This window comes from Manacus vitellinus, unplaced genomic scaffold, assembly GCF_001715985.3.
Source record: "Manacus vitellinus isolate BGI_N305 unplaced genomic scaffold, ASM171598v3 scaffold_6_pilon, whole genome shotgun sequence".
Lineage (NCBI taxonomy): Eukaryota > Metazoa > Chordata > Aves > Passeriformes > Pipridae > Manacus > Manacus vitellinus.
In genome coordinates this window covers 7,975,828-8,000,568 of record NW_021940750.1, presented here as the reverse complement: position 1 = coordinate 8,000,568, position 24,741 = coordinate 7,975,828, and the positions used below count along the sequence as shown (strand labels likewise).

Below are 24,741 nucleotides of genomic sequence, written 5' to 3'. Positions count from 1 at the left end.
TCCCGCTCTGCTCTGCACCGGTGTGGCCTCACCTTGAATATTGTGTGCAGTTTTGGACACCACAATATGAAAAAGGCATTAAGCTATTAGACAGCATCCAAAGGAGGGCCATGAGGATGGTGAAGGGTTAGGAGGGAAAGTCTTAAAAAAAGCAGCTGAGGTCCCTTGGCTTGTTCAGCCTGGAGGAGAGGAAACTGAAGGGAGACCTCATTGTGGTTTTCAGCATCCTCACAAGAGGAAGTGGAGGAGCAGGTACCAATCTCTTTGCTCTTGTGACCAGTGACAGGACTAGAGGAAACAGCATCAAGATGAGTCGGGGGAGGTTTAGTTTGAATATCAGGAAAAGGTTTTTCACCCAGAGGGTGGTTGGGCACTAGAACAGGCTCCTTGGGGAAGTGGTCACAGCACCAAGTCTGCCTGTGTTCAAGGAGCATTTGGACAACGCTCTCAGGCCGATGGTGTGACTCTTGGGGTGTCCTGTGCAGGGCCTGGAATTGGACTCAAGGATCCTGATGGGTCCCTTCCAATGCTGCATGTTCTGTGATTCTATTGATAAGGGAAATGTAGTGCTTAGAGTTTTCAAGAAATTTTCGGGGAGAACGACTGAAACATTTTCTAGGGATGGACTGTGCCAACTACAGTTGTCATGGCTGATGAGCAGCTGGTTCTTTATGTGTAAGGTCTGGGCAGAATGATCTAAGCCCCACTCCAATAGTTACCTTGAGCATAAGGGAATTGCTTGCTCCAACAGCATGGAGTTTCCAATGAGGTGTGGAGAAGGCAGCAAACCTGTGACTTTGCTAATTTGACTACGATCTCACTTTATTTTGACATGCATTGTTTAAAAATCAATGTGTGAAATTGGAGACATTATCATTAGGAATCAGAGCATGAACAGAGCCATTTAGCTGCTAAAATTACTTGCAAGCATAGATTGTTCTTTACCTAATACACTCCAAGGACTTTTACTTCAGTTCTTACCAATGCTGCTTTCTACCTAACCTCAGATTATAACCTCAGATTATAACCTCTACTTAAGACTCATTCATAGAAAATTGGTTGATCCATTTCATTTTCTCACCAGACATATCTGACCATTTTCACAAGAATACTGTTGAATTTTTAAAACTGGATTCAATGTGTTCTACTTGAACACTTTGGCCTACACTACAGTACTTTGACCCTGAGCCAAGGTCACAGATTTCAGTATAATTGCGCCTCTGCATTTTGTAGCATTTCTCTTTCTTCCTATCCGGGAACTTAGGCAGCATATTGCCAGTGTAGAAAGCGACTCAGTTTAGGCTCCTTGTGATGTATGCATGCATGTGAGTTTAGTTCTGAAACAGTTTTAAGTTTTAATAAAGACTTTCTTACAGATATTAACAAAAGAACTAAACAAGGGTATGATTCTTCAGAAAATTAGCTGAAACAACAGAACAGCATAAGGTAAGATGCTGGAAATAGAAATACTGTTTTTAAGAGTTGGCTCTATTTTCTAAGCAGATTCCCTAGCAACTGAAATAGCACTTCCCAATGCGGAAGCAAAGCTATGTTCTCCTTTTGTTTATGGGAGCTTCTTCACCCAGAATGAATTAGTGAGGCAAGAAAGAGCCAGAAAAAGAACAGAGATGTGTGGGCATCAGGCCATCAAGCAACAAAGGGCAATTTGTGGAGCTTAAGGATAATGATAAAGTCAAAGTGGTTTCCCTTTCCTCAGTCATGCTTGTCAAGTCACCTCTTGTCAGTGTAGCCTCATTACTATTCCACAGCAGAACACAATGTTCAATAGGAGCAAAAGGGCAATGGCAGGGAATGCCATCAACACTACAGTCTGCTTCTGTGTTTCTCACTCCTTGCCATAAAGCATATTGTGCTGGAGCATCCAACAGTGCTTAGTTAATGGAGAAACATCAAATAAACCTGGCCACCGTAGGATTAAGCCAAGTGAGTTTAAATAAAATAGCACAAGCAAGATGAAGTGGATGTTTTCCAATTGCATATAAAGTTACAGAAAAATCTACCTACTGCAGATCAGTTCTCCACTGAAACCCACACACTGCAATGATAAACTCACAGAACCCTGTTACCTTCCTTTATTACCATCAACAGAACCCTTTTTCAGATGTTTTTAGCCTTTAAGATTTCACACAGGTTTTTTTCTTCCTTACCAAACAAGTGAGGTTTGCTTTTTTGAAGGGGGTAAAATTCTCTGTGATAGAACATGTGCTAACTCTGAGAGGAATTGTAAATAAATAATAAACTGTTACAGGTCAGAAATTGCTGGTCCTGACCACCATACAAATTGTCCTGCTACCTTTCCTTTAGGAAATTTAAGACACCTGTAGTGACCCTGTGTCATGGTTTGAGATAGCAAACTTGCACACCCTGAGCTTGACATTGGAAAAGAAAGTAGCTGAGCCTTTTGATATGTAGCTGACTAGAAAAGGGGCTAAGAAACATACAGTCCACAGAAGGGCTAAACCTATGTGAGATATAAGCTTACTTGTCTGAGGCATAAAAGTGTTTGGGATGGGAAACTCCGTGGAGTACATGAGAGGCTGGACAAGTGGCAGCAATGCCTGGAACACATCAGCTCATGTAGGGCTTCCCTAAGCTTTGCAAACCCCCTGTGAACAGCGTGCAGCTCTCACTGCCCATCAAAACCCCTTCTCATCCTTTTCTCACTCTCAGGTTCTGAAAGTGTGAGTTATTCTCAACCTTCAGAGGCACCCAGTCCCTATCACAGACTGAAATGCACCATGTGGGACAGCGAGCACAACTTCTGATTGCCCACCTACCCCAGTCCTCACTTCAGGCAGAAACCTGGGAGGAGGCTGCACGTACTTGCAGCTTCCACTGAGCGGCACCTGGTGACAGAAAGACAAGTAAGTCTCCCACCGCTGCAGCTTCTTCTGGGGACTCCGTAAGAACTGGGAATGACCCGGCTGGCAGCTGCGGGAATAGCCGTTCAGACATGCATGGCTGAAGCCAAATGGAGGGGAGAAATGGGACCTGACAGTTTTGGTGCTATTTCTAGGCAGCTGTCAAATCCACACCAGGATTTCAACTCATCAAGAAACAAGTAATTTGGGATACAAAATATACTTTAAGCATCTCAAGCTGTATCATTTTGCACTAAAAGTCACTGTCTAAAATGTACAAATTGCCCTGTACCCCTCTTCCCTCTCCTAAGTATCCTAAGAGTTAGGTCCCTGCTTGGCAAGCCTTAACATTTCCCTGTAAAGCTTTGCTGTGGGCAGGCAAACTACCTCACAGCTGGGAAACATGGGTTGAAATGCCATCCAACAATAGAAGATGCTGAGTCTCCTGCCTTCTAGAAGACAATGTTATCAATGTGCTGCATTTTGAGAGAGCTTTGAGTCTATGAGCATATGCTAGATATTATCTGAGATAGTGTAACAGGCTGAGCCCCGATCAAAACAAAGAGAAGGGCTGATCAGGAGTAGATCCTAAGAGAGATCTCTCAAATGTAATAGGTTATGTGTTGTGCTGGATGATGCAATTGGGGCGATTCAGGCCATGCATAGAGGGCACCGAGGATTTTTTTTTAAGTGAGCCCTCCCAAAGGCTCCCCAATCCATGAAAATCAAAATAACCAGAGGCAATATAACATTCCTCAAACAATACAAGCTAATTCCTTCAATTGTTGTTATCAGACTGAGGCTTGGAGAGTTCAGCACTGAACACCTGCTGAACCACCCACTGATTTTCGACTTAGCAGCATTGCTAAAAATGAGGTGGCATCCACATGGGACATGTATCCATTTGAGATACTGTGCAATATTCCCCTTGGTGTGTCTCAGAGAATACAAAGGGCTTTTATTGGCATGCGAGAAGTCTAACACACACCCCAGAGCACTTTGAGAGGAAAGACTTTAGAGCCCAAGGGGAATCATTACATGATTGCATAATACATGATACATCATTACATGTTTGCATGAGCTGGCTCCTACAAGGCCTATGCAATATAGCATAGATGGTGCCTATCAGAATTTCAAAATAAGGCCATTAGATACAAACAAGCACATCTGCCCAGGCAAAGCCTGCAGGCTATGTTAGGGTAGCCAAAACGCCTATATGGAAAGAGAATTGTGCCAATTTGATTAAACTAGTTCTTGGACAATCCAGAATAAACCACTAACTCAATGAACAGACATCTTTTTTGCCATCTTGCCACCTGGTGCCAGTGCTGGCAGAGCTAAGGGAATTTGGGTGCATCAACAGAGAACATACCTCTAGCTCTGCACTCCTGATCAGCTGCTGTACATAGTGTGTATGCTGAAAATAAGATTTCTGAAAGAGAATGGACATACAGCCTTCACAAAACACCTGAAAGCACAGTCTCACCTTTGTGGAGTTGGCATGCTAAGTTCAATTGCTCGAAACAGATTTATGGTATAGTTACTGTTTAAAAATGACAATTTCTACTCTAGGGAATATAACTAGCCTGTGGGGATGAACAGAATAGATGAGGTGGCACTGGGCCGTGAGGCTGCATGCAGACTACGTTCAGCAGAGCCAGGAATGGCCTCTGACTTAGACAGGAAGGGGTATAGCTGAGAAGCTGTAGATGAGGATAAATGAGCTCAGTAATGAGGCTGTGTTCTGGGAGGTAGCAATGCGAGTCAAAGGTAGAAGTCAAAGGAATTTTAAATTATTTTAAGCAACTGTCTGAAATGCCCCCATTCTCCTGTGCAATCTTTTTTTGTTCCACAGCAGGCAGGGCACTGCAACTCCTATACGTCTTCCCCAGGGCTGTGGGTGTTGTAAAGCAGAAGCAGCATCTGCACCATCTGCCTGAGACTAGCCAGGAGTGAAGAAAAAAGGAAAACCTTGAAAAGAGGGACTAATACCTACAGTCTTGCTCCCCTTATGGTGTTAGCTGGAACATGTTAGTCACTTCTGTGGACCTTGGTAGAAGGATAGAGTTGCCTTTTTGCAGTCTGCAAGCAGAGATGATGGAGTAGGTAGCTCTGTGTCAAATGAGACATCTGGCTTAAAGCACCTCAGCACTCATAGCACTGTTTCAGCTTCACTGGCCAGGCTACCAGTGGAGAGACACAGTGGCTGCAAATGTGACATCTTGTTGAACCATATTTAGAGTTGAATTCTGAGTGGCATCACTGATTAGTCTTGTACCAACACTGAAGCATGGGAATACCCTCTTGAGCATGAAGGTCCTTGTAAAAAGCACTTACAAGTACAGCCAACAGCTGCAGGGTGATGGGACAGGCAGCAAGTGGCCTCATAACAGATGACCATTTGGGGAAAGCTGAGTATAATTAAGTCTGGGCTTGTTAATGGAGTTTAAAATAAAGAATATCCCACCAAATGAATTAACAACTGCAATTCATTCCTATTATCATGATGTCATGAAGAGGAATTACGTTCTCCTAGCAGCTGCTGTTTCAAGATCAGTGGCTGAGAACAGCTGTTGCCTAATGGGGTCATCCTTTCAAGTGTTATGGACATGCTGAACAGCACTAGGTCAATCCATATGCATAGAGGGATGGACATCAAGAACATCTATTTTTTCTGCACAGCTAACCAGAAAAGTCCTGTGTTTCAGTCTCAAGTCGTGTTTCCTAATATTAGGGAGAGGCAGGTTGCTGCAGATGGACATACAATGAGAAGGGAGAATACAAGAACTCATATGAACAGGGAAAGACCTGCTGTCTGACAGCGTTGGCAGGACTTCGAAGCGAAAGGTACCAGTCTCAAAAGCCTATCAACACACTCAGACAGTTCATTTACGCTCCTGACACTTTTCATTTATCAACAGGCAGTGGTTTAAAGGACAGGGATTTTTCTTGCCATCTTCATTTTTAGAAATGAAGCATGTTTTTCAGGCATTTGCACACAGAGACTCAAAGGTTCTAATGATGGTGTGACTAGAGATGAACTCCCCAGATAGTGTGAACTAACTTATCTCCAAGGAATCATGCTTACTTATAACAGATAAGGAAACAGGGGTTCCAGGTTGCTAAGGCAGGTGCAAAAGGCAGAAAAAATAAATTAGATGGATAAAAATACCCACATTTACACCAACCCCAGAGAGCTCACACTTTTTTTTTTTTAATTTCTTCTTAAAATATCTTCAATTTTAATCTTTTTTTGCTAGATAGACCACATTAAAGAGAAAAACCTAAAGTGACTGCAGAGGTATATGTGGCAAAAGGACCCCTCTTCCAAAAAGTTGAAATGATGTGCTAAAAACTTGCCACTTAGAGAGTGTTGATTTCTGTTTCAAATTACTTCCCTCCTCATATTATTCCCATGCACAAGTAGAGAGTGAGAAAGAAGATGGACTGAGAGCTGAAAAGTACATATAAGAGTTATCCTAGTAATAATTTTTGTTGGCCTATGGACTCATTCATGATAGCAAGGCTAGAGAGATTAATGATGGGGAAAAAAATATGTTTTTATAGCAGCCTTCATTCTAAGAAATTCCCAAAGACTTCAAATATCTCATCTGATAGACAAACTACACCTGGAAATGTCATTTTCCACATTTTCCCATGAGACACCACATTGGAAATGCGATATAGCAGTTAATTAACTGCATGCAGTCAAAGTTGTGCATACATACAGGAAGAAACAAAAGGAAAAATCTGAAACCATGAGGATAAATTTATGGGTGCAGGGCATCTTTATAAATAAGCTTATTCTAAACATACATGGCAGCTAAAAACCAAAAAACAAACATAGTCTGTTCCCCATAGAGCTAACAACGTTCAAAGGCTGCTGCAATGAAGCAAAGCTTTCCATCAGCTGCAGTGAGGACTGGCTCAGGCACCGGGAAATAAAGCTTTCCTAATGTTCTTTCTTGTCCTGTGGCTATTTGTTTGTTTGTTCGTTCACTTCCCTCTGTCCTTTATGTCTTTTGGGAGCATTTTTCTCCCCTGCCATTAACAGAATTGCACTTAGGTTTTTACTCAACAAAACACCTACCTCCTCTGCAACAGAGGCAGCTGAAAAGCAATTGCTGACTAAAGAAAACATGAGTATTACTTGTCTACTTAGGATTTGCTAAAGATTGGTTTATAAAAGCTTCTGCTGCTTTTGACTGTAACTCAAATGCCACCTGAATCTCCCTTCTTTCATGTTTAAGCCTTTCCCTCTCATAGCTTTCAGGGTAAGGAGAGCTTCCCGGTTTTTAATAACTTTATGATGAAAACTCACATGTGCCTGGGGATGGACCTGAAAAACTTTAGTCTTGAATTATTAACTGATGATTGAAAACTGTCCTCATTTGGTCCTTGATTCAGCAAACCTTCCTTCTTTCAGAGAATTTGCTGAAAATTAAGCTTCTCTGAGGAAAGTAGGATTCTGATGCGGGTTTGTTATATGCTGTCAGTTTTGCTGTGGCTGAAAAAAGACAGCTGATTATCCAGAAAGAAAACAATATGTACTGACCACTGTCTCCTGTCACTTCAGCACAGCTCCACACCCTCTACCAGTAAAATACAGTCCCTCTGTTCTACCAGAGCTCCAACCACCTTGACAAAGCACAGCTGAGACAGCCACACCATCAGGGAAGTATACACCAGACAGCTGTAAAGCCAATCACAAAGATATCTCCTGCTGCACTGCAGTCACAAGTGATATGTATTTCCTGCTATCAGACTGATATGCAATGACAATGCCTCTCTCTGCTACTATCAGTAGCGCAGATATTTACCAGTAACACAAAGGAAGGGGTAAAGAAGCCCTAGCATCCATCCTAGATCCAGTGATCAAGCAAGCAAGCTTGATTGCACCAAGATCATCCCCTACCTCCCAAGGAGATTTGGATGTGTGGCTTCGCCAAGCATTTCCATCCAATCTGGCATGCAGTGATGTAATAATATCACTGTGTTGTCATCAATATTGGGTATGCTAGATGCCTGCTGCAGTCCTCTGTAACCATCAGGTTGCAGGATCCACTGTGCAGACTCCATTTGTTAATCTTCAGAATATTTCCTATTGGAGAGACCATCTTTTAAGGCCAATTTGAGGTTACTGACCTCAGGAGACTAGAAGCTATTTACCTCCCAGGTTGAGTATGAAGTGCTGCAGGTCTAAGACAGGCTGCAAAGCATTCAATTGTGACAGGGTTCATAATCCCTGCCCTCTAGTAGCCAGCCTCATCTAGGATGCTAAAGAATTTTCCAAGGCTGACCTAAGCCACCTCAAATGCTTGGAAGACTCTCTTTTCCTCCTGTGTCAACAAAGAATGGGCCAAGCTCACTTTATTAACCTCTAGGTGTATTTTTCAAGGCCACTTCAGCCCAAGAGCAAGATCCCCAGTTCTCCAAAATAATATTCTCTCTCTAGAGACATCTGCAATTTCAACAAGTTCAAAATGAGTTTCTAAAACAAGAAGCACAAAAATTCTGATTCAGGCCTTTCTCTTCTCCTGCTGAAATGTGTTATCTCCCTATTTATGTAAATAATAAAAGTAGGACAGTTCCCACAAGAAAGGCTGAGGGACTCTGCTTCAGAACATCTTGTGGCTGATATTCAGAACTTTTGCTGAAATATAAGAAAAAAGGTAAATAAATCTTTAATCCAATTTTCTCTCATGCACCTCAGCAAGCTTCTCTCTCTCAGTTACTTGTGAATGAGTATGTCTCATCAGCTAAAAGCCTTGTTTGAACCCACAGAGCATCCCAGCAAAAGTTTTATAAAACTATCAGATCCTTCTAAAAGGCTCCTCTTTTGATGACGTGGTTTGCTCCAAAAATCCCAGCTTAACTGTAATAATTAGTTCAGATTTTAGCCATTTACCCAGATGGCGTCTCTGACCCCTGTCCCCTGGGTCAGTCATTTGGATCAAGAAATTATGAGAAATAAGGAAACAGATTCGTTAATATTTAAAGGAATAAAGGGGTGGAAAGAATCAGTGGGTACAAAAGGAAGCTGGATAATGAGATACCAATCTGTTTTCCTGAAGAGTTTTTAATTCCTCAAATCCAAATGCCCCTAAATAGCCTTATGAAGAATGATGAAATGTGGACACTAACTTTACAATTAGGCCTGATTTTTTTTAAGAGATTTCTCTGGGTATAAGAGAAAGATGAGATAATTTTGGAAGCAAATAGGGATTTTTAACTGTGCTTCGTCACCCCTCAGTGATGTGGCGAGATTCTGCTGTCACTGACTCTGAGGAAATTCATACCAGATCACTTGGGTGTTTCTCAGGGTATACAGAGGAGTTTGATCTTTTCCAGTACTTAAGATAAATTACTCATAAAAATCAAAAGCATATCATTCCTCTTTCGAGAAGATGGAGGAAAGACATGATATAAGAATAAAACCTTCTGCGACTGCTGTTCTCAGGTAATGTTCCAACAGCAGCAGTTTGTTAGGTGAATAAAACCACTGCCTTACAATTAATTTCCTAATTATGATAAGCATCAACTTCATATCTTAGCAAAAGAGCCCATAAGACCCACTGACTTTAATGTTATTCCACCATTAGTAAGGCTGTTGGGGACTAAAAGGGGCTGCCTTCCCTGGTGCTCAGAAGCCACACTTCTTTGATAATTATGCACCATATGTCCTATAGCAAGGTGCTGAAGAGTTTCCTTAAATAGGGATAATTCCAGTTGCTTGGCAGTAATCACATTAATTGAAGGAGAAGGAGTAGTTTCCTTAAGTCATTCCACTTATCTTCCAGTTATGGTGCTGATTCAAAGGTGGTTTTCTCCTTTCCCTTGGTGGTATGTCCTTTTCTGAGATGTGCTGTAGCAACTGTCATCACTCTGGTAAGAACAAAGCTCCATGGCTTACTTAGGAAACTTCAGAAGCATAGAAAATTGCTGGTGGGAAGTGAAATGAGTTGTCTTCTGTTTGTGAATGGGCTAAGCAGCAAAACCTGTTTTAAAGTCTAAGATTCAGTGACATGGTGTGATCCTTACACTCAACACTGAGGAAAATTGCCAAGCTGGAGAACTTCACAGCAGAAAACCTTCATCCTCCCTCTGATCCTCTAGTTACTGCTATCTCCTCTAAAGAACCTGTCCTCAGGCACTGTACACTCACCATATGCCCACACATCAGCAGGGCTCAGATCTTGATATCATATGCCCATATTTGAACACTGTCAATCAACCTTTCACCTTTATGTGTGTTCAGAAGTACAAGCTGGCCCAAGTATGCTTGTGCCTCACCTAATATCTGCCTTCCACAAGTCCAAGTAGACTTGCAGGGAAATCCTGCACTGAAAAAACCCTGTGACAGCAATTTCACAATTCCCTCTGTCTGTGTGCTCCTACCTTACAGTTTTCACGACAAATCTTTCTTGGCATCTCACGTCATACTTCCTTGTGGCCACTGCTGCAGTGACAAGTGCTTCTGCAAAGCAGTGGCAAGACTGGGACCTCAGACCTGCAGGTCCTTGCAAGGGAACTTAAAGTCCAGGAATTTCTTTGAGTTTGGCTTTTTCCTGAAACCACAAATGTATTCCTCTTCCTTTATGTCTGCTTTACAGCAATTTGTAACTTCTGTTCTTTTGCTATCTCACGTCTCCATGTTCGGAAAGAATCAGGAAATTCAACAATTCATATTATGGGAAGAACTAATTGTTTTACCCTTTCTTTTTGTTTTAAAATGCTTTTTTAATGTTCAAAAGCCAATGTTTCTTTCCATCTGGCAGAGTTTAAATACCCTTTTTCATCAGCCAGGACAACTCATAAAGAACATAAATATTTTGCAATTCCTTGAAGGGCCTTTTGAACATATTGCTGTAAGTATACATGGGGGATTGTTTGGAACAAAGTAACTTAAAAACAGATGATCAAACAGAAGGGCTTTATACAATATTGACATAGTCCTAACTAAATTCCCCATACATGCATAACTTCATCAGAATGAAAACCCCCGGAGTACTGAAACACAGAAAGGAACATAAGCTCAGAATAGGATGGGAAGTTTGGTATCTGCTGCTCATGGCTTGACTGATTTTTCTTTGCATAAATTGCAAGCGTAAGTCCTCCATAAGGATTGCCCATACTCTTGGACAGTTTCTTTAGAGAGTATGGTATGGATACTACTTGATTTTCAGAACTGTCAGCATAAGCAACATGAAAGGAGTAAACTTCTTGTAGGCAAATTGCTAACCACAGTTTGATGAACCTCTTCATTTTAACCCACAAACAATTTGCTTAAGTGATTTATAAATACAGGTATCATGACACCATGTTGCAGGAGTCAGAGTGCTGTTTTAAATCAAGCTCCTCTCACCTTCCTACACGGACATAAATGGTGAGGGTAAAGGGAGACTGCAAAGGGGTATTAAGTGGTGTGTGTGTACCAGTGACCTTAAGTTAAAGCTGGGCAAATGCATAGGGAGTGCATCTGATTTCTTTCTCATTTTCTCATGATTATCCACTAGGAAATTCTGCCCTACTTTACATCAGAACGTCCTTCAAAACTAATTAAGATGGTGTGCAGCACTTATTAGGCAGACACTTATGCTTTCTGGTAGTTCTTCACTTCTTAAAAAAACCCAAAGTTCCTGATGAAGAAGAATCCACAGGAAGAGACTCCTGATCATGCAGCATGTTCACTGAATCACTTACTGATAAGACTGCCATGAAATGGCATTGGGGAAGACTGAAGTCTGAACTCCTGCAGCTGAAACTTGGGCATTCTATGTTTTCTTTCTAGAGGAGCTGCTTTGTGAGGAGACCCAGCCATGCTTCTTTGATCCAGTCACTGCTCATTAGAAGTCTGTAGGGAACTGGCAAAGGAGGGAGAGAACTAAGTCTTGAGCAAGGTGAATATGCTTGGCAGTCTGCAGTAGGGAGTATGGAAAATTCAGAGCTAAGTGGCAATTAGAGAGTAACAAAGCCCTTTGCAGCTTACAAGTGAATGTGGGCAGGAAGATCAGAAGACTCAGATGAGATGCATGGCATTGCAGGGAGAGGCTAAATGCCACAGCAGCACACAATGAGGCTGCACTGCAAAGTGAGTTTTTCCAGAGGTAGATAGTAGGTCAAAGGCATGTCCAGTGGTTAAGCAGAGCTTATCTGCCTGTGCTGAACTTCCTATAGTCTAGGGATTTTTCAAGATGCATGGCCAAATGGCCGAGTCATGATCACAGGTCCAGACATGCCCCTAACCATTAGCAGTCAGCCTGCATGTAACTGTTGAAGACTACAAATACCAGTTATCATGGTAGAACCCAAGGCATCATTGTATTAAATGGGAATTCAGCAGAAAAATCTTTCTTTAACAAATGTAGACAGAAGATTTCTGAATGGATGTTTTGTTTACTGAGAGAACACTGGTAAAGGAAAAGAAAACAAAAATCTGAAAATAAAGCCCAACTCCTGTAGTTTAGCAGTCCTTCCAAGAATGAGGAACCTGTCCTACAGGTCGTGGCAATTGGACATGTGACCGTTGTCTCACAGTGTGATCCTGAGGAAGCCAATATGGGAAGTAGAGCCAACCTTACACCTCCTTTCCCTTCCCTCTTCAGAATTGTGACCTCAGCCAGCAGCACACATGGCTACATTTGCCCTCAGTCTGTATGACCAGATGGTATTATCCTCCCAGGCCATGGCCCTTCCACCAGGGCAACATCTGTCTGGATGCTAATTAGCAAGCCCAAAGTCAGATAAGGAAATTAAGGTTACCAAACACAGCTACCTATCACAGGCCTACAACCAAATCTCAAGGCTTGCTAGACGCATTTGTGTAAACATGCATTAACTCATACATCACCACTTGGCTATAAAGCTCTATCTCTGGTTTTCCATGCTGAAAAGAATGCTAAAAACCATAAACTAGATAATTAACATTGGCAGATGAAAGAGCTGTCACTGAAAGATTTCAGGGCCCTTTCTGAAGGAAGGAAATAACCCAGTATACAAGGGGGGGATACTTGGGCACAGAGCAGGGAAGTGATCTGCCTGGCATTAGCCACAAGGCTCAGAACAACCATCTCCTTGATTGTCTGCAACTGCTTATGCCCATGAGCAGAAAAGCCTAAAAGGCTGTTTGGAAGCACAGCTGGTCATTCTCTCTTTCAAACTAAAAAAAACTCCACCCTGACCCCTCTCTGGGGTGAAAGGGCATTACAGTACAGATAGCATCACCTTCCATTGGGGCTACAGCAACAGAGAGACCAAGAATTTACACTTAATTAAAAATCCTTGGCTGCTTTTATTTGTGGCTGGAATTAAATCCCAGTTCTAATGCATAATTTCATTCTGTTGAGTAAAATTTCTACATATTTTCTTTTAATTCTTTGGATACTTTTTCAAGTTTACTGTCTTTAACTGCCACATAACATGACTATGCATAAATAGATGCTAATTATTATTATTATTATTGCTCCTTCACAGGTGAAGGGCCTGAAAAGCAAAACAAACACTAAAGAGACTCATCTTGGAATTGATTTTAGGGCATAAGTACAATTTCTGTTTTCTGCCCTCTATGGTGACACATATCTACACAGGTTTGTGAGCCAAACATCATCTGGACAGCATGTTCTGTGCACTGTGAGGCATCTTATAACTCTACATGGAATGGACTGGAGCTTCCCAATGGAGTGATTTTTGGTTTGTTTAGTTTTAACGGAAACTACAGCAAGAAGAAGAAAAAAAATCACTTAAGTTGTAAAGTTGAGCAAGCAATCAGATGTTGAGAAATGAGAATAGAAACTTCCATTGCTTCCAGTTCAAGCAGGTTCTGTCTCAACAGATTTCAAGTAGTCTTTCCTTCAAGAGGTCAGAAGTATCCCAAGATAAGCTGTGCTACTTCTCACCCAGCTCTGAAACACAATGATTGCCAAATTACTGTGTTTACCAAAACAGATGGAGATATCCATTGCAAGGCAGCCACACATATTTCTCATGCTGACTGAGGCACATTGGATGGCTAGGACTTCTGCTTAGTGCCTTACTACCAGCAATTTTTATAATAATTTCAGCTCCCATTTTCTATATCCCCATGCTAGAGACTATCTAGGACATTCTGCTCCTGGGCCTGCTGTTCAGCTCCCCTGGGTTTGCATTTGTAATGCTTTAGAGAGGGTTGATAAACACAGGCATATGTGAAGAGCAACAGCAACCAAAAAAATCCTTCTTGCCTTTGAAGGGTTTATTTAAACTGACGTAAATCCTGAGTAAATTCTGCTCCTGGGAGCAGAAGTGTCAGAACTCGCCATTCAGGCTGTTGCTTTATTATCTAGACAGGTTACGGAGCAATGAATGAGCACTTGGAATCCACCAAGAAAGCTCTTGCAGGAAAACTTAACCCTAAATTCCACTCCTATAAAGATGCTCACTGAAGGCATGTTGAAAGCAAAATTTAAAATACCCTACTAGTTTTTTTTATAAGATGTCTTACTTGACTTGTGTTTGGAAGGCTAGATAAGGAAGAGGCAGTGAGGGATTCACTGATATGTAGCAGTAGAATCAAGGAAAAGTGGCTGTGAGCTTATGGTTTGGACACAGAATCACAGAATATGCAGAGTTGGAAGGGACACAAAAGGATCATCGAGTCCATCTCTTAGCCCTGCACAGGACCATCCTCAAGAGTCACACCGTGTGCCTGAGAGTGTTGTCCAAAAGCTTCTTAACTCTGTCAGGCTTGTGCTGTGACCACTTCCCTGGGGAGCCTGTTCCAGTGCCCAACCACCCTCTGGGAGAAGAACCTTTTTCTAATATCCAACTTAAAACTTCCCCTGACAACTTCAGGCCATTCCCTTGGGTCCTGTCACTGTTCACCACTGTTCACCCCTCATCCCCTCACAAAGAAGTTTTACCTATCAAAGTACATAATAAGCAATGACTATTTCACTGCTGCAGGTAAAGGGTTTTATTTACCTTTCCCTAATAATCACATAGCTTTCTCCTGGGTTTCCTTCATAATTTTTGAAGTTTCTATTTTCTGTTGTAATTTGATTATTTGACTCCAGACTAGTTGTGTGGCTAATATTGATTTGCTCTGTACTGCTTGAAACTTCATTCTCTGTTTGTACCAATTCAATTTCCTCCTGTTTGTTTTAATTCACTAACATTTACAGAAAGGACTAAGTCATTTTCTCTCTATATATAATTAGTAAAGATGAAACCAATAGAGAGTTGGTGTCCCTTAGAGCCTAAGCAGGTCACTTGTAAATTAATTGCTGATTCTCAGATTCATTAGGGAATTTCTTATGAAATCATGTAGTATTTTTTCTATACATCTCATTTGGGATCCATGATGGGCTTGTTTGGGGCTGAATGGACATTTGAGGCAAAAGAAGTTATTGGCATAGGACTCTTGCCCCATATGATGAAGAAAGGCAAGAGATGTGTAATGAATGAGAATGGGGACTCCAGAAGGAGAAATGAAAATTTCACCATTACAGCAGTCATACTCTAGTGTAATGAATGATATTCTCTCCTTGTGTTTGCCATAAAACAACTATGGAAAGCACAGAAACAGTTTTTATGGGAGGTCACTTCCATCTTATGCTTTTCCCATCTTTTTCTGGCACTGGGTCAAGATCCAGAATTCAGATTTACACAAATGCTGAATGCTCACACATTAATTGAAACGCACTTTAAACATCCCATCTGGAGGGGTGAGGAGGAAGGCAGCTTCCCCCCAGAATAATCAGAACTTTGGGAATAAAGAAAGTCAGATACCCTAAATCAGCAGATAGCTGGGATAAATTTGTCTCTGTGCTTCAGTTGTGTCTGAAGAAAAATAACAGCTTTGCTATAATTAACAGTGGTTTTGAGAACATGGAAATGAATAAGCACCAAAGATGTCTATGAGAAAATCAATTCTTTTTTTTTTTTATTGTGTTTTGGATGGTGCATATTAAATGAGGAAAAAGAACACCCATTTCCTGAATACTGCAAATTTTTGTTTTCAGAACACTTATAAACCATTTTTATGCCTTTGGAGATCGTGTACAGTTATTTATGTTTGTTATTAAAATGCATATTTGTATGCTAACCAGGTCTGTCCTTCCAATTCCTGCTCAGTGCCTGTTCAGTGAAACAAATTACAGGCACTCCTAATTTCCCACAAAGTTTAGACAAAACATGTGATAAACCTACCATATCTCCACCTCCTGATCCAATCCCTTTCAACAGCAAAAGGCTTCCAAAAATATTAAGGGTAGAGACAGGAGATTTGGCTATGGGCTCCAATCTGGTAGGCTGTGCTGACTCCAGTTCCCTTTCTGTGAGCACTACTACATATCTGAAGAAGTAAAAAATAAATTAAAAAAAAAAACATCTGTGCCCACCTCAGCCAGAGCAGCAGAAAAGTGATTACAGTTCTTGTGCATCAAGTGGTATGCATTTCCTTTGTACTCCTTGCCAAGCTCTTCCATAATCTTATCCACATCCTCTTCTGTGAAATCTGTGGTGCCCAAGGCAATGGATTCTCTAGTTAAAACAAAACACACAACAGGAAACATGGAAGGTACAGTGAAGAGCATGATACATACTAAGGGAGAAGAAAATGATCAGACATTGGCAAGAAGGACAGGCTTAAACATTATGGACATCATATCTGAGGCTATCAGAGACTCTTACTAACAGAATGGCACAATATTCCCAGCTTTTCCACAAAGCAGGTTACCACACAGGCAACAGCCCCGAGAACTTCCTGCTCACCACCAGGGCAGTCTCAGCTCTGGGGGTCTGCTCTCACTCTGCCCATCATCCCACAACAGAAATTTCCATTATGACAGAGGAGATACCTTTTTTTCACAATTGAGAGGGTTCCCATGGGGTGGGCCAGGAAGAAGCAGACTGAAAACATGCGGAAACCTATTGCTTCTCCCAATATTCACTCAATATTATAAAAGTCTCCAACAACCTTCAACATGAACAGGTGGTCTGAGAAGGTCAAGCGCCACCTGCCACGGGCATTTCGTTGACCCACAGTCCCACAGTTCGAGCACCTTGAACAACACATGAATGCAGCATCCTCCCAGACTCCTCTGGCAGCCAGTCTGTCCCTTGTGACAGAGCAACAATAAACACAGGAGATGACTTCAGGTACTCTTTGCAGTATCAACAAATAGAAGTTAGTCATAAAAAGAGAAGTTTTATTTTTTCCCCTGTGCATTGGCTCTGTGTAACAGGTGAAACTGGGAGAACAGAAAACAAAAAAAATAGGAAAAGAGAACTGCACTCATTTGTAAACATGCTTTTAATCCCTGACAAACACAGTTCAGCACTGTTCCCTAATTGGTGTACATGCTCTTTTATCTATCTCCAAAATCCCTGCAGGGCTGCCTTTGAATTAGGATCGTGTAAAGGGTGCAGTGAGGGTACTTATGAGGAGAGTGAAGGGGGGACCCAGAGGACAGGACATCCCTGCTCCTCCAACATTGATGGCTATCAGGGGCAGGGGAGAAGATATAGAAAAGGGCCCTTACTTGAATTTAAAGGTCTCGCCAAGTTCTACCGCACTGCCAGGTGTGATCTCGAAAATCCCACTGAAAGGGTAGGGATGCCCTCCATAGGCAAACTCTGACAAGGAGAGAAACAGGCTGTGAGTAATTGAATTAATGCCATGTCAGGAAAAAGTCTATGGCAGCTGTCTGCACAGCTCAACATCAGCACCAGGGCCTGGGCTATTGCCAAAATCTTTTTCAGCCAGACTCAGAAAGCCATTTTCACTCCCTGGTTACCTATCAGACTGAGGGTGCCCTCACAGCCTCCCTCCATGCTAACACTACTGTTTTCCCACAGCACCAGGAAAACTCTCTGAGTCTGCCTCTGTGCCCACCCAGGTGAATTCCTCTCAGTGGAAAGTTCTGCATTGAAGGCATCTGGATAAACTGTGAGAGGCTGCCAGTGGTGCTACAGAGCTTTAAGAAGTCTTTTCTAGAATAGGGAGAAATCAAATCTTTCAGAGGTATTTACAGGCAGTGATTAGGAAGTCTTTGCAGAAAGCCAGGCTGATTGCATTCTGCTGCCTCAGCACACAGTCCCTCCATGTCATACAGGCCACCTTGCATGGCCTGTGAAACACAGGCTGTGGTCCTCATGGTGTCCCACAGGCCATCTCACAGGGCCTGTGAAAGCCTCTGTGCTTGAGATGGAAATGGCACCTCAGAGATTCTGTCTACTGAATCGCACTGGGTAAAAATAGCATGAGTGAGTAGCCCAAGCCATTCCCATTTAATGTTGAAGAAGGAAACAGAAAGTCAGTGATGTTAGCCCATCCTTCACTGCACTACAGCTGTTTCCCCAGATCCCTTGACTTCACCTTTTGCAGTGGGTGGCTCTAATCAGCTTTAGGTCTATCCAGACAATTTCAAAAGTCTTACAAGACATTTTCTTTTCTCTGTAAGTCTGCTGTTTCAAATGAACGGTTTCCAAAATCTGGAAACCCAGATTACAAGATTTCTAGACCATAGGCATTCATAAAGAATGACTGGAAAATGGATTTACCCTGACAGGGAATTAGCATAAACACATATGCAGGTGTTAAAACACCACTGATCTTAAAACACTACTGATCTGCCTCTCTTCGCCCTCCTTCATTTCTCCCATTCTCTATCCCTCTCCTTCACTACTCTTGGAATGGCTTTCCAACATAGCTCTTCCTATCTGCCATCCTGCTCACACCTGCACAAGCCTAGAGGCTGCAGTTACATGCTAAAAGTGAGAAGGGCTACATGGTTCATGACAGAACTGCACAAGTTCCTCCTTGACTGCATAATGGTCTCTAAAAAGAGAACTGGCTGAGTTTTTCATTCCTCAAAACATTCCTTGTCAAAAGCTGTAAATTTGGGATACTTTTCCATATCAGATTAGGCATATATTGTCCCATGTTCTGCAGGTAGTGAAAAGGAAATACTTCATACCTCTGCCGTAGATCTCGATGCCAGAGTGGAAGACACCAATCCCCAAAGTGGAGGTGTATTCATTTATCCAGTACTAAAGTAAAAGAAAAGTGGGAATTGGGAAGCATTAGTGGAAAAGAAACAAATTATCTTGGTCTAGGATATATCCCTTATCTCCCCAGTTCCTCTTACGGAGAAGAGTGATTTTGAAATTATCTAGAGACAAACAAATTGAGACTCCTTACAGACCAACAGAAGTGGGCACTGTGTTTATACAGTTGGCTGGAATTAGGTCTCCAAAAATGCTCATCTAATCCTTTCCACATAAGGCACTAACCTGTATTAAGATATAACAACCTGAACCTCCATAAACCCAGTTGCTACAAGATGTGCAATTATTTATCTATCTTCTCACTTAAATACCTGACACTGAGCCAGTTTTATCAATTCACTTGCCTTATTTGATCTCAAAATCTGGAGTAAGAGAATCCCCAATTATTTTCTGCACACCTTTTTACATCACCTCCCAACATCTACTTATTAGTATTTTGGTTTTAAGCAAAAAGATCATAGAGACACAGGTCTGTTACCCTGATAGGTCAGAGGGGCACTATTTAGTAATTATCTATCAAACATTGGTAACTGCTTTACAGAAAAAAAAAGGAACTTGGAGCATGCTAGTCAACATTTTGTTCAGTGGCACCATATACTATCAAGCACTGATTTCAGAAGAGACAAGGGCTTGATGTTCCAAAATTAGGTCAAAGATGACCAAACCTTCATCCAAGTCAGACAGATTTTCAAGAGGAGCTGTTAAGTGACTGTTGCTCTGTAGCCCAGCACTTCCCCATTACATTTAGAGCAGAGTAATGCTGCAGTCTAGTGTATGCATGTGATGCTCTTCCACCATTTCCACCATACCGTGAAGGACAGCACAGACACCCAAACAAGTCCCAACTAAGCTAATTCTGGAGTGGGAAGCCGTACAGCCATGCCAGGGCAGTGCTGCATTGGAGATAATTAGCCCTGCCCAGCACCAGCATTTATTAGGTCAGCTGCAGAGCTGTGCTGCTACAGAAATTATGTTTTCAGGCGCTGAGCAAACTGCACATGCCCGGTATATTTACAGTTCACTTACAGCTGCTGTGCAGTGAAGATATATCTCTGGTAACTCAGCGCAACTAAATTCTTGCTTTAATCAAGCACTGCAAGGAAAGTGAGTGTTGTTCACTTGCTCCTGTACAAGGACATGACAGGTTCATTAAACTAAAATTCTCTTTTGGGTCTGAAGGCAGCTTCTTGTGGAGCCAGAGTAAGCTGCACCTTCCCTGTGTCTGGTGTCACTGACCTGCCATGGTATGAGTAAGAACCCCTCTGCTGTCAGGTGACTGGAGGTCTGGCATACTCCAACTACTGTACTCACACTGCTTGCTTGTGTATTTATGACTGCAGTAGTTCCGTAAATCACCTGAAAATGTTTTCTGCAAGACCACTGCTACTGTGAAAAAACACAGTAGCTTTGATATGAAAAGCGTAGTCCCAGGCTTGACTTAATGTATAGCCAATCTTGATACCTTAAACCATGTCCCCAAAAATGCTTGCCTCTGGCAGTACAGCCAGAGTACAGTTCTATTTCCCTCCAGAAAATGCTGTAATGCTACTTGTTCTTTGCAAGTTTTCTTATCACAAATGATGTATTGCTGCTGGAGGGCAAACCACCTGACCCCAGCTGGACCCCTGCCCACTGCTCTCTGCAGACCTTGTGTAACCTCCACTTACCTCTTTACTTGAATTATGCAAACTCTTGTTTTTTAGGATACATCAGAGCATTAAACTGGAGCTGGGTCAGGTAGCTCTCAACCTCTGCCAGCTGGGACAGCATGTTAGCAGTGAACCCTCTGGTGAACACCAGGCCTAGTATTTAGGTGCCCTTGCCTTCTACTGCCCTTCTCCACAGTTCTCTGTTGCCCTGTCCTCTGCACCAGGAACATCCCTACTCTAACTGGGGAAGAAGATACAGAGGTGGAGGCTACATATCACACCAGGGGACTGTAGTGGGTTTATTTCCTTTTCCTGGGAGGAAACCTAGGATAAGTCACCTGATTCATATTGACTCGGAAGATATTCCATACCATGTTACATCAGCTCAGATATAAAGAGGGGAGGAGGAAGTAGCTCGCTCTCTTCCATGATAGCTATCCAGCAGGATGGCTGCTCCTTGGAGGAAAGAGAAAGAGCACTTCGCTTACTGTGGGAAGTAGAATTTTACTGTTAGTTTCCTTTGCCTATGTGTTTGTAGTGTTATTAGTTTTTTCCTTTTTCTCCATGTAAATCTAAAACTGCCTTTCTTGGTAAATTCCAGGTTTTTACGTTTTTTTTTCATCTCCCCTTTTCCCTCTGGGGGGGGAGATCTGCGCAGCCTTGGTGGACACCTGGCATTCAGCCAAAGTAAACTACCACAGGGACAAAAGCCTGTCTTCCCTGGACACATAACTCTCGGTTTAGTTCTTTGATCTCCCAAATCTTGTAGAATCATAGAATCATTAAGGTTGGAAAATACCTCTAAGATCATCAAGTCCAGCCATGGCACCCTACCATGTTCACCACTAAACTGTGTCCTTAAGTGGCATATCCACACATTTTTTTAATATTTCCAGCCATGGTGACTCCACCACTTCCTTGTGAGTTTGTTCCAATCCTTGACAACACTTTCTGTGAGGATATTTTTCTATATATATTCTATATTCTAAACCTCCCTTGACAGAACTTGAGGCCATTTCCTCTTGTCCTGTCACTTGTTACCTGGGAGAAGAGAACAATCCTCACCTCACTACAACCTACTTTCAGGTAGTTGTAGAGAGCAATGATGTCTCCCCTCAGCCTCCTTTTCTCCAGGCTAAACAATCCCAGTTCCCTCAGCTTCTCCTCATAAGGCTTGTGCTCCAGACCCTTCACCAACTCTGTTGCCCTTCTCTGGACACACTCTAGCATCTCAATGTCTTTTTTGTAGTGAGGGCCCCAAAACTGTACACAGGATTTGATGTGCCACCTCACCAGCACTCAAGTACAGGGGAATAATTACTTCCCTGGTCCTGCCAGCCACACTGTTTTTGATCCAAGCAAGGATGCCATTGGCTTTCGTGGCATCTTGGGCACTGCTAGCTTATGTTCAGCTGCTGTTGGCCAACACCCCCGTGTTCTTTTCCACTGGGCAATTTTCCAACCACTCTGCCTCCAGCCTGTAGTGCTGCATTGGGTTGTGACACAACTACAGGACCCAGCCATTTCACTTTACTGCACCTCATAAAATTCGCCTCAGCCCATCGATCCAGGCTGTCCAGATCCCTCTGCAGAGCTTTCCTACCCTCAAGCAGATCAACATTCCTGTTCAACTTGGTGTGGTCTGCAAACTGACTGAAGGTGCAATTTTAACTATCTGGGTTAACTCCTCAGATAGTGTCAGGTAGTCTCTGCAAGTTTCTCTTCAGAGAAACACTGGTTTCTCAAGTCCTACTGCAACAACTCCCAGATGATATGGTAAGTAGGTTGTCTTCTTCCCTCAGGCTGAGCTATTGTCTCACAGCAACAATACAAGCAAAACATGCCCAGGTCACGCCAGCTGCTTTGCTTAGAGAGGTAACTAATAGGAAGAGAAGGAAGACTTTTTAAATTAGAAATGCTCTTGCCAGTTATCAAAATCAGGGCTATCTGCAGAGCCTCATCTGCATCATGCTTTATATTTCAAACAAGAAAGTTAAACTGAAAGCCACTTGCAGCTATACCATTTTCTTCTTCCAAAAACCTCTCCTTGATTATTTCTTAGGGTAATGTGCTGAGACCTGATCACCTCATACCTACAGAGCACTGTCAGATCACAAGCCCACCCTATGCCTCAACTACCCTGGTTCCCAGCACAGAACTTCAGCCCTGGAATCCACCCTGCCCAACTCCAGGAGCAGAGAACCAGGCTGCAGGACAGCTCTGGAAGCACAGGTGATGAGGAGGTTCCACCAGAGTTAAAGGAATGTTTCACTGGCTGATGCCAGGTGTTGCAAGATTACAACCATCACATGGACGTTTCTGTATTTAAATGGTGTATTTTTCAGTATTAATTCCTTAATGAACTATTATGGAATTGCAAAAACCTCAGCTATACCCAAATTTGAACTGAAGCTACTCTGATTTAGTACTTTCTTTCAAATAATTTCAGTAACACAAGGGTGTAATTGAAGTGGGGTCTGATTTATATCTTGGTTCTATTGATATGATACTGATAGCAAGACCAAAGTACAAGGCAGCTCTGAATCATGGCTGTACTGTCCTCATCTCACCCATGTCTCCAGGGTGCTGTAGAGTCTGCCTCCGGTGTGTGACTGAACACACAGTGAACGCCTCACAGCACTTTGGCACAGCCCACGGCTTGTCTCGGGAGGAAGCTATGCCAAAGTGAACATGTCAGTCACTTGCTGAGCTGGAAGAGAGAATCCAAGCCAGATTTGAAACCAGGTTTGTACACTCATGCACAAGCTGGCCTCATTTTCCAAGGGGTTTGCAATTCTGAGCATGAGAACAGCAGTAACAATCAGCAAATACTCATCTCTGGAGTAAACTGGTTATTGCTTAGATTAAAAACAAAAATCTGCAGCCTGTTCAGTCAGATGAAAAGACCCAGGGAATTGAATACAATAGTATCTTAAAGGGAGTTATGATTCATGTCTGCATTGCATACTGCCTGGAAAATCATGCCCTAAACCCTACTCAGAGGGACTTGGAGCATTCTGTCTCATTTTCATCTTCAACATAGACAGAGAACTGCTCAGAACACAAGAGAGGCAGGAAGGAAAGCTAACCAGACTGTAATAGCTTCATAAAGGCAGCAGATAGCCCAGGACTCAAAATTGAAACTCAGAGAGGAACCTCTGCATCTACAGTTTGTAATCTATCAGTTAATAGCTTTTAATTAAGGTCTCTGATGAAGCAGAATTTGAATTTTTTGAGATTTTATTCAAGTCTTCTCTGATTTCCTGTTGGTTTGGTTCAGAGATCAGAATAACTGGTGAGATGGTTTAGATTCTGGGAGATACTCTAATTCAGGTCTTGTGTTATTCACTTCATTTATCCATCACACAGTTAAAAGTGAAAGTCTCACTGGAACAGTGAACCATGCCCTAACTTTCCAAAAAGGAAAGAAACTAAAAAGCTTTATTATACTGGTATGCTTCTGTTAGGTCTAGGATGGAGAAGCAGATGATGTGATACTAGCAGATTATATCATCCTGGGACTTTTCAAAGCAGGAGTTACTGGGGACTCTTACCAGAAACATGGGTTTCCAGGCAGAAGAGGCCCATCCATGTAACCACTAACTTCTACCATCAATTAATATCATACTATAACATTGAAGTTTCTGTCACTAACTTTCTCTTTGCTTCCCTACTTCAGACTATTATTTTCCATGGTGTGTCATCAAAATCTTTCCTGCATCACTGTGCTGAGCAATTTAACTAAACAGCTTCCTGAATTCTGGAGACAAGACTATTTTCATGAGTATCTCAGATATTATTTTCTCTGAGCAGCCAACACACTAAGCAATATTATATTTATCACCCCAATAGGTGGGATATTCCACTCTACCTGATCCATCCACTACTGAATAGATGCTAGGCCATCCTTTCTTACACTCTGTATGAACATATAGAAAAAAAATGCACCAGTAGTTGCTAAATAAATCTGATTTCAGCAAATAGCTACAAACTTACAACACCGTCTTTGGTACTTCATACTTGGGAAAAACGACCTGGGTAAGTTCTCACTCCAGCACACGCCGGACATGACTCTTCCTGCCTGAAGGATCACCTCCTATGTCAGGTCCTCATCACTGTTGTCAAAAGCTGTCAATCTGCAAGTCATGGACCAGGGTGTGACA

The 24,741-nt window shown here is 42.2% G+C and overlaps 1 protein-coding gene across 2 annotated transcripts in view; it reads right to left on the bottom strand.

Moving 5' to 3' along the window:
* The window catches only part of LOC103760361 (deubiquitinase DESI2), a 54,235-nt gene that overhangs the window by 2,265 nt on the left and 27,229 nt on the right, over positions 1–24,741 (bottom strand). The window contains exons 1-4 of one of the 2 annotated variants that reach the window (XM_018082361.2): positions 20,950–20,981; positions 18,839–18,911; positions 17,402–17,495; positions 16,259–16,400 (exon numbers count right to left, since the gene is read on the bottom strand). In XM_018082361.2, coding sequence (XP_017937850.1) covers positions 16,259–16,400; positions 17,402–17,495; positions 18,839–18,911; positions 20,950–20,952 — 312 coding nt within the window. In that variant the 5' untranslated portion in view covers positions 20,953–20,981. Of the gene's footprint in view, positions 1–16,258; positions 16,401–17,401; positions 17,496–18,838; positions 18,912–20,949; positions 20,982–24,741 lie in introns of those variants that run through there. The other variant, XM_008926862.3, reaches the window with a different exon arrangement.